Source organism: Oratosquilla oratoria, chromosome 38 (genome assembly GCF_046742065.1).
Source record: "Oratosquilla oratoria isolate Oo_2021 chromosome 38, ASM4674206v1, whole genome shotgun sequence".
NCBI classification, from domain to species: Eukaryota; Metazoa; Arthropoda; class Malacostraca; order Stomatopoda; family Squillidae; genus Oratosquilla; species Oratosquilla oratoria.
The window spans coordinates 17221060-17232006 of NC_134814.1; the positions used below are offsets into that span (position 1 = coordinate 17221060).

The 10947-nt window shown below is 39.8% G+C and overlaps 1 protein-coding gene across 1 annotated transcript in view; it reads right to left on the reverse strand.

The window, feature by feature from the left end:
• Positions 1 to 9310: 9310 nt before the first annotated feature.
• LOC143019746 (putative kinase-like protein D1044.1) overlaps positions 9311 to 10947 on the reverse strand; it is a 16182-nt gene continuing 14545 nt past the window's right edge. The window contains exons 2-3 of the mRNA XM_076175718.1: positions 10812 to 10947; positions 9311 to 10368 (exon numbers count right to left, since the gene is read on the reverse strand). The exon at positions 10812 to 10947 is cut by the window's right edge and continues 681 nt beyond it. Of these exons, the coding sequence (XP_076031833.1) occupies positions 9912 to 10368; positions 10812 to 10947 (593 nt within the window). The 3' untranslated portion in view covers positions 9311 to 9911. The remainder of the gene's footprint in view (positions 10369 to 10811) is intronic.

Consider the following 10947-nt stretch of genomic DNA (forward strand, 5'->3'; position numbering starts at 1 on the left):
GCCCAAGAAAGTTCGGCTGTGTCAGGAAAAAAAACATTGTTTTGACTAGGATAAGGCTTAATTAGTGTATAAGTCTATTTGCGGTTTCGGGAGGAAAACTGTTGAATCCGCTTTAGCTAAACAATGTCCAAACATTAACTTCTCCAAAGGACAGTGGTCTCCGGACATAATCTCACTTCTAGCTGTGAGTAATTTGGTTAAGAATCTTCACCTTCCTGACCTCGCTCACTCCCCCTCCTTCCGACCCCACCCTCATCACCCCTCTGACCTCACACCTCTACCCCTTATGACCTTGCACCCCTCTTTCTTCTGACCCCGCTCTGAGTGACAGAATATTGCTCGTCATCCTACTCCTGTCCCTGCCCCTCTTTCATCTTATGATATTTAAATCTCAGACAACTCTTGTACCTTGTACTTTTCTGAAGAGGGCTATAGCTATTAGCCGAAATATAGAATTATAACTTTTTTTTTCTTATTCTTTATTCTGACTGTGGGTTCTTCGTGCGTTTCACAAATGTGCTACTACATTTCGTCCCAGTGATGTGTATATACATATACATATACATACTATATATATAAATATATATATATATATATATATATATATATGTGTATATATATATGTGTATATATATACATATATATATATGTGTATATATATACATATATATATATGTGTATATATATATATATATATATACATATATATATATATATATATATATATATATATATATATATGTGTTGGGATTGGGTCTCTGTAAAATTAAATACAGACGACAGTTTGCAGTCGACTTAGTTCCTCGGGAGTAGATTAATTCCAGGTTAGAGAATTTTATAGGCTCGCTAGCTCGGTTGGTAGGGCGATGGCTTTGTGATTCACAAGTCCCGGTTCGAATCAGGAGGGGACGACAGTCGGAATTATTTGATCGACATCACCGTCACTGATGATTCTATTAAGGTATAACAACGACGATACGTCCATCAAGGAAACGTACCGGTTTAACCACGAGCTACAAGTTGGCTTTGGTTCTCTGTAGAATTAAGTACGGACGGCAGTTTGCAGTCGACTTAGTTCCTCGGGAGTAGATTAACTTCCAGGTCAGAAAATATCATAGGCTCGCTAGCTCAGTTGTTAGGGCGATGGCTTTATGATTCACGAGTCTTGGTTCGAATCCGGGGACGATAGTCGGAATTATATATATATATATATATATATATATATATATATATATATATATATATATATATACATATATATATATATGTATATATATATATATATATATATATATATATATTTTTTTTTTTTTTTTTTTTTTTTTTTTTAATTGGTGTTTTGTACACTTCAAAACTCCATGTTTTCTTGGTCGGTTTTAACCCAATATTTTACCTAGTCTAAAAAATGTGCATTAAATAGTGATAATAGCTAAGGTCTTTCTAGTCTAATCTTTCGCGAAATGAAATCCCTCTAGTATTACCTAGATACTTTCCAACATTCCGTACGTCATCGTTTGTAACGTTTGTAACGCGAGATTATCTAAAGGGATAGAAACACTGGTAAACTACAGTCTATAACACACTTCATCTGTAACTCGTAACATACTGTTACCATCTACACGTGGATTAACTAACTTGACTGTGATATTTGAAGAGTAATTTTACTTATTCATTTGTTTTTTACCATTTCATAACTGCATTTGATATTTTCAGTTTCCGTTTTTAAGTAGATAATTTGTTGTCTCCCCAGAGCTGGTCTGCATTTAACAGCGACGCCTCTTCTTTCGAAACGCTTCTTCTCTACAATCCGTTTACCCCCTTCTCTTCTAAAACGTCTCCTCTCTTCTTGGTAAACTTGTCCAGTTCAGCACATTCCACTTCCTCATTACCTTAACAATTGTGTTACTTGTTCCCTTGATTATTTTGTCATTTCTTGAAGAATTTAAATTCCGCTTCTAGTTCCCATATGAGACTCGTTTTTGTTTTCCTTTATTCTGCAAAATAACCAGGAAGGATACTCAAACCACACTCCTCAGGTTCCTCAACTTTATAAACACATCTCATATTTCAAATGAGCATACAGTATTTATGAAAAAAAAAAATCCTCAAGAGCATCTCATTATATTAATGACACAGATGATGATATAGTTTGTGAAAACGTGAATAAAACTTGTTTGTCTTATAACATCGTGTAACGAAATTCTTCTGTGTCCGCCATTGGTCTGTGCTTTGGTCTCTGTCCTGCGTCGCTTTGTGGTCCTCTTTATTTATTCATTTATTCATTTATTCATTTATTCATTTATTCATTTATTCATTTATTCATTTATTCATTTATTTATTTATTTATTTATTTTTATTTATTTATTTACTTATTTATTTATTTATTTATTCATTTTATTTATTTATTTACCCATTTATTTATTTATTTATTTATTCATTTATTTATTTATTATTACTAGGAAAGAGAGAGAATTTTAGGGGAGAGGAAAATTGAAAGGAAAGACAAGAGGAGAGGACAGACAGGGACGAAACCCGTTGTGTGGTTTCTTTTTAATAAGAGGGATTTCACCTGACTCGCTCTATTTTTCTCTTTTGTGGGATAATAATCATGCAGCTTTTATATTCACTAGTCGCTGACTTCGCCAAGTACTGCTCCCTCTCCTCCTGGAAGATCTTATAAGAACATAAGAATAAAGGAGACTGCAAGAGACCATAAGGCCTACACTAGGCAGCTCCGTATCCACCACCACCTGCCATCCCCATCCATAAAGTTGTCTAATCGTTTCTTAAAACAACTGATAGTTTCAGCGCTTACTACATGGTTACTAAATTCATTCCATTCGTCCACCACCCTATTAGTAAACCATTTCTTGCCCTATTTCCTTCTTATATCAAAATTTGTCCAGTTTATAACCATTACTGTGAGTCCTGTCCTGTTGTTTTAATATGTTTGCATCACCCTTGTTAAAGCCTTTAATCCACTTGAACATCTCTATTAGATCACCCCGCACTCTGCGTCTTTCCAGAGAGTGTAAGTTAAGGTGCCTAAGCCTCTCTTCGTAAGGCAAATTTGTGAGTCCATGTATCATTTTGGTCATTCTTCTCTGTACTTATTCTAGCGAATTGATGTCCATTCTGTAGGACGGAGACCAAAACTGTACCGCATAGTCAAGGATTGGTCTAACTATCGCTAGATAGAGTTTAATAATTACCTCTGAACTTCTATTCGTTACCGTCCTAGCAATGAAACCTAATGCACTGTTAGCTTTATTCCTGAGAATTTAATCATATTGTATATTGTACCTGTTAATTCCTCCATACATTCTTTCAGTATCCAATTTGCAATCCCGTCTGGATCCTGTGATTTTCTGACGTCAAGGGTTTTGATTTGGTCGCTGATTTCTTTCTATTTTACAATTATTTCTTTCATTGAGGGGGGATATCTCTCTCGCACTCATTTTTCTCTAAAAGCGTGTTTTCTAAGCTCTATCTATTTTCGGGTTTGTGTAGCCCTACGTTTAACACGTTACACTTAGAGATATTGAAGTTCATTTCCCATTTCAACGATCATGTGAACAATTTGTTAAGATCATCCTGCAGAATCTGGGCGTCGTCTCCTGACCTAATTAGGCGTCCTATTTTAGTGTCGTCCGCAAACTTACTAACATCACTATTTATCCCATCGTCTAAGTCGTTCATGTACATAATGAACAACAAGGGACCCAAAACCGAGCCCTGGGGGACCCCACTAGTAACATTGCCCCACCTAGATTTTACTCCATTTATGGTGACCCGCTGTTTTCTGTTACTAATTCAAGCTCTAATCCATTCTAGCACTTTTCCTCCTATGCCATGGGCTTTGATTTTATTAAGTAGTCTCTAGTGTGGCACCTTGTCGAACGATTTGCTAAAGTCAAGGTAAATAACATCGTAATTATCATTGTTATCTGACGCCTTATATACTTTAATGTAAAAGGATAGAAGATTAGTCACACATGGCTTACCCTTGGAGAAACCATGCTGTGTATCACGAATTAAATGATTTCTTTCGATGTGTTCTCTGAGTCTATTTACTATTACTGATTCAAGCATTTTTCCTATAACCGATGTCAAACTGATTGGCCTGTAGTTGCATATAGACGATCTATCTCCCTTCTTAAAAACAGGAACAACGTTTGCCTACCTCCAAGCAGTAGGCACAAAACCAGTGTCTCCCAATTTATTAAATATTTCAGTTAACTGGTCGCAGATTTCAAATTTACACTCCATAAGCATTCTCGGAAGAATCTCGTCTGGACCCGGAGATTTTGTAGTTTTAAGTCTTTCAATCTGCTGATATTAGATAGACTACTTTCTTCATCCCCTCTGAAAATCAGATCGCAGTCAGGTACTTTATCTAACCGCCTCATTAGTAAACACCGATAGAAGATAATTGTTAAACTCCTCCCTCATTTTTACTCAGATTCTATCATGACATTTTCATCGTTTTTAATTGGTCCTATTCTTTCTTTATTTTTTGTTCTATAGAGATGAAAGAAACCCTTTGGGTTGGGTCTTGCTTGACTGGCAACCTTAATTTCATAATTACGTTTCGCTGTACGTGTATTCTTTTAACCAGCTTTGCCATTTCGATATATCTTGATCTAAGGTGTGATTCCCCGTTTTTCTATGTTTAGGTAAAGTCCTCTTTTCATTCCGATCTCATGTTTCAATCTGTCCGTCATCCATTTGGGAGTATTACTATTTTTCCGTATTGACTTCAGGGGGATAAATGTATTTTGTGCATTAATAATTAGATCAGTTAGATTGCTATACATTTCATCCAAGTTGCTGATCTGTCTGTTGAGCCCCCGCCCCCAAGTGACCTGACCCTAGGTACGCATGTTACCCTCCATGACCCGACCCCTGGTTATGACTTGACCCCTGGTCAAGTACCGAGACCTGACACGTCGACAAAGTCCGAAACGTCCGTAAAGTCCGTATAACATTTCATATTTAATTTCAAATGGGTTTTTGTATTGTCAAAGTTTGCTCTCCTGAGTTCTGGTACTTGGGCGTTATTCGTGCTTTTAATTCTTCCCAAATAATATTAAATCTTATTTCTTGATGATCGCTAGAGCCTAGACTATCTCCCACTTTTACGTTACTCATTAGGTGCTCATTATTAGTTAAAAGTAAGTCCAGAGTATTTTCTCCCCTCGTAGGATCGGTAATCACTTGTTTTAGGAAATTATCCTGCACCACATCTAGGAATTTCTTTGTTTCCTGATCTCCTATTAAAGTTTCCCAGTCAATGTTTCTATAATTAAAATCTCCCATGATCACAACGTTTTTGTACTGGGACGCTCTGTGAATTTCATGAATCAGGGGATCAGTCTGCTCAATGCTGAGGTTAGGAGGTCTATACAAGACGCCAATAATAACTTTCTTATTCTTGCCTATAATCTCTACCCAAATAGATTCCGTACAGTCCTCTTCCTTAATCGAATTGTTGATAATACAGTTTATTGTATTTTTAACGAAAAGTGCTACACCTCCCCCACTCCTGCCAACCCTATCCTTGTGAAAAACTTATATCCTTCTATTTCGATTTCCGGAAGGAAATGTTTATCAGCCATGTTGATCCAGGATTCAGTAATAGCTATAATATCGAAATTCTCTACACATGCTTTACCTCGCAGCAAATCAATTTTGTTAATTATGCTTCTGCTATTTGTATAGTAAACTTTAAGTTTATCTTCCCTCCACCTGCTTTGGTGATTCTTTTCACAGTCCCTCTCTAAGTTGTTTCTATTGCCTAAACTATATTCCGATACTCCCCCCCCCTACTCCCACGTAATCTATCCGAAAAAAAACCTGTAGGATGCCTACTTCTCGTTCAAGGGATTCAGCAAGGAGCCGAAATACTCTGGGCGACAAGTGCACCCGTCCCTTGTATATAGATGATTCTTACCGTAAAAGCGGTGCCAGTTGTCGACAAATGCCCATCCATTGGCCTTACAATGTTTTGCCAGCATGCAATTTATTGTAATAGCCCTGGAATGCCACATGCCTCCAACTCTACGCATCGTAAGGATTCCACATACAATAGGAACACCTCCCTTATTCTTAATCTTGTCTAGCACATCCCTGAACCACGCAAACAATTCCTCACTCCCTAACTTACCTATATCATTTCCCTCGGCACTTAAGAAAACTACAGGGTCCTTACCTTCCCCTATTAAACACTCTTCAATCCTATCTCTAACATCTCCTATGCCCGCGCCGGGGAAACACACCTGCGTCCTATGTTTCCTATCTTTATCGCAGAAAGGCCTGTCTATGTACCTCACTTGACTGTCTCCTACAACCAGAATCTTACTTGTGGGCAGGGATCCAGCGTCTGCCCTTCCCTTCTTCTTTTGAATTTCCTTTGTTTCTTCTTCCTGCAGATTCGCTAGTGCTTGAAACAAGTTCTTGCAATCGAGCGGGGCTGGTGAGGACTTTTTTTTTTCCAACTCTCCGCGTCTTATTTGTCGCCGTTTTCCATCCAGGCTCATAGCTAGTTTTGTCTTTTGTATTTTGGGCCTTCGAGCGGAGAACTCGATTCTCCTCTATGAGGCGCTTTACAGCATCCTCCGAGGCTTCAATTCTACTAAGTAGAGATTGTACCTCATCAGCTCTGAACAAGGTAACGCAAGCACTCGCCATATCACTAATTGAAGCAGCTACCCGGTTTACCTGACCTGAGTAACGACTACTGCTCAACTGACTGCTATTGGCTGCCGCTGTCGGCCTAGGAGAGATGTTGTCCTGCCACTGGATGACCGATGTTTCCTCTACCGTGTTGGTGGAAGCCCTCTCCCCATTAGTTAATAAATATCCCCAAAGAAGAATCCCCTCACAAATATTGATGCAAGCCTCGAAGTCCAAGTCTCCTGAGCCACGACACAAAGCCTAATCAATATCCATAAAAAGCGCTCAGTTGTAATAGCTCCCTTTTATACACAACTATCATTTCATATTTTTTTCAGACTTCTCTTCCCTCCCCACAGTGTATAGGATCGGTGGGACGGAGTCTCCCGGTGACCACTTCCGCAGTTTGTGAAATCCACATGACACCCCCGCACCTGTGATTGGTGTTTGATGACGTTCGGATAAATGCCGCCTCCGTGAGGTTTCACAAAGATACCCTATTGTGTCTGCCTACGCTCTCATCGCATTAAACGTGTGGTGGCATCCGAAATCTGTTTTATGCCCCTACAGGCGCGTTTCTAAAGGCCCCGTCACACGGCGCGTCAAATCGTGGGGAACTGACCCCGGCAGTCCCCGCAACACACTCAAAATAAGACGCGCGGGGTACTTGACGCGCACCACTCTCCTCCTAGATATGGTGGGTTGGTGACGCGCGACAGAAGATCCACCAAATCGCCTCATTCTCCATGGCACAGAAGTCTCAGGTCCACTGGCGTCGTATGGGCGTTATTCAACTAGTAGAACTGTACAAGGAAAACGTGTACCTTTGGCAAGTGAAACATCACCTGTGCAAAGACAGAAATGCCGTCTCACAGCTTTGATGAACTGAGTAGCGCGCGTTACTCACCCATGCCAATGAGTCACCGTTTCAACACAGGACAGTTAAAAGGCGGGCGCCTTTCACTCCCGCGCCGGGCTACCCCGACTCAAAAGACGCACAAAAGACGCACAGTGTGACGTGGGCTTAACCTCAGTCCGCTTCCCCCACGTAGATTGTGTTACATGATCTACATGATATGGGGTATACCACGCTGTTTGGGAGTGATGGTAGCTTATTCAGACACAACAGGATATAATCGAAACTAGGACGGTCCATGTCTTGGACACGACATATACCAAAGCCTTTTCTTCTACTAAAATTCACTTTATATCTAACTCTCATACTACATTTTCTCGTTTCAATTAAGATGACCATGCCTGCAACACCCTTGTTAAAGTCCTTAATCTACCTGAATACCTCTATTATATCACCTTGCACTCTTCGTCTTTTCAGAGAGTGTAAGTTGAGGTGGCTAATCCTATCTTTGTATGGTAAATTTCTAAGCCATTGTATAATTTTGGTCATTCTGCTCTGTACTGATTCTAGTGAATTAATACCCATTTTATAGGATGGAGACCAAAACCAGACACACTTAACCCTTTCTTCGGGTTATACTTGACCTTTGAATCGTTGAAAAGCAATACATTACTAAAAGTGACCAATGACGGATACCTATATGTGGTGGCCCTGCAAGATGGACAGCGAAGCTACCCATCTTCGAGAATTGTCAATCCCCTTATTCCATATATCTACAATACCTCCCACAGTGCCTTCTTGTATACACTGTCATAAGCTTCCCCCTAAAAAAAAAAGATTTGCCAAAACCTTCTCATGAATCTACCTCACAAAAAAAGTTATACACGCATTTTCTAAATTGCCTAAACCCATACTCCTCACAAATCATTCCCCTTTTCCTCTCGTAATCCTCTCAATTAAAAGCCTCCCATAAACCAAACTGATACCTCCAAAACTACTCAATCACACTTGTCCCCTTTTCCTTTGTAAAGTGAAACTACACAGGTACTTCTCCAGTCCTCCGGCACCCCCCCCCCTCCCTTAGACACACATTAAACAACCTCACTAGCCAGTCCACTGTTACTGTACTTCCCTTCTTCGGACACTGCATGACATCCATCCAACCCAAGTGCTTTACCTATTCTTATAATTTTCAAAAATACTCATACCTCACCTTGTGTCCCTTCCGTTTTCCTTTCCTATCACAATCATTTTCTTAGTGCCTCTCACTACCACAATCAATCCTACACTATCCTCCTCCATTCTGAACAACCCTCTAAAATACTTAACCTATCTTCCCCTTACCGTCTCCACTTACATCAACATCTGTCCATGCGCACCTTTTACAGTGTCCTCTGCCTTCCCTCCCCTCACTCTCTTCACCTCTTTCCTAAACATATTTTTATTTTTTCCAAAATTTATGTCATACTCCTTTCCGATTTTATATCTGCTCTCCTCTTTCCCTCCTTTATCTTACGTTTTGCTTCTCCTATACTTTCCTTGTACCTCCCATATGTTTCCCGAGTCCTACTTTGTAACAAATTTCTATATGCTCACTTCTCCTCTTCTATTACCATCTTCACTTCATCATCTCACCACTTCCACATACCACTTTTGCAAACCTTGTCAATTCCTCCATGATAAAAAACCGTTCCTCTTGTGGTGGCAGGCTGGGCCACCACAGTAGCTTCCTGCCGGAGTTAACAGTTGTAGGTAATGGATATGAGAGAATTAGAAAACTTCTTATTTCCCTTTCCTTTTTTCTCCGTTTATTTACATAAATTTGCAAGACATCTATACATTGGTGTGATGCTATGGAGCAAAAAGAATATGTTAACAATGGAGCAACAAAGATAACGTAAAAGAGGGGTGACTATTGGTTACACTCTTTTACCCCCTCCTCTACATGGATAATAATAATAATAAAAAATTAGATAAATCCCGTAACCCATATCAATCGCAAATCCTGTAGTTGAGAACCACCATTGTAGAAATTCTGAAAAATATTTGAAACATATAATCTAAATATTATATACGCGTTTTCACTCGGCATACAGGTTGCTGGTCCCCATACACTAAAGTCCCTTTATACATAGTGCTGCGACAACTTCGCAGAATGGCAACAAAATGGCGGCGTGCATGGAGTTACCGCAATTCTCTGTACAAAGGGACTGTTGGTGTATCCGAATGCATAACCCAGAATTTTCATTGACCAAGCACAACAGGCTCAAAGAATCAATATCAAGTACAAACGGTAAGAGCAAGCAAAAAATATTTGGCCACAAAATGGCTCCCTGGATCATTTATCGTATCGTCATGTCACACCTTTCTGTAAGGGAATCTATACAACTCCCCACTCTTGCATCTCGTCAAAAATGTCCAGAATACGTCTAGAAAGGACTGTGTCATTATCACTTAGGGTGGCGAGCTTCTTGCCACTCTCGTTGAAGACTTCCTGGACGTTGCTGTTGTCGAGGCTGTCGAGGGGAAAACCATCACCATCTTCCCGAAGGATGACACTGCATACAACCAGACCCATGTAAAAACCGAAGTACCTTTGACGGTCGAACTCCTTCTCCATTTCTTCGAAGGTGAAGTCCATCTCAAATCCAGCGTCCAGGATAACTTTCTGGAAAGTGGAGTAATAATCTCGGAGGTACCTGGACATGTTCTTCCGTCGAGAATCTCCTGTTGTACTTGAATAGAACAGATAGTTGATGTCGTTCATCGGTGAAGATCCCCTTGACAGCTGGAAATCGACCATCGCTACTTCCTCAGGAATGCTTGACTCGTTGTACCTGGAGGAGAGACCCACACTTTCGGTCAGAAATATCCACTGAAACTCAGCGTCTATATATCGTTATACCAGACTGCAACAACCATGCCATAGTCTCTTTACTTTAGCTAGGTTGAGACTGATAAAAGAATAAAGACCATCTCAGAAATTCAGTCAGAAATTCCCACCGAAACTCAAAGTCTACATATCGCTATACTGGACTGCAATAGCCTTGCTTTAGCCTTTTTACTTTAGCTTGACAGAGGATAACTGAAGAACTAAGAATTTGTTCGTCATTGGAATAAGAATCTCGATGACATCTGCATTTAACACAAAGTAGATATGAACACTACAAATTGAACGAGATTTTAGTTGTGCCTAAACTCTGAATACATACATATGTATATAGGAAAACATGCATGTATCTCTAATGAATTAGTGTGAAAATGTAACATAAATACCCACCTGAAGAGGATGTTGTTGGTCCAGCAGTCGCCGTGGGTGACGACCTGAAAGGGAGGCTGACTGCGGAGAAGATCCCGAATGATCGCAAAACACTTGGGTTGAAAAACCTCCTTCACATGCCGGACGACCTGATCAT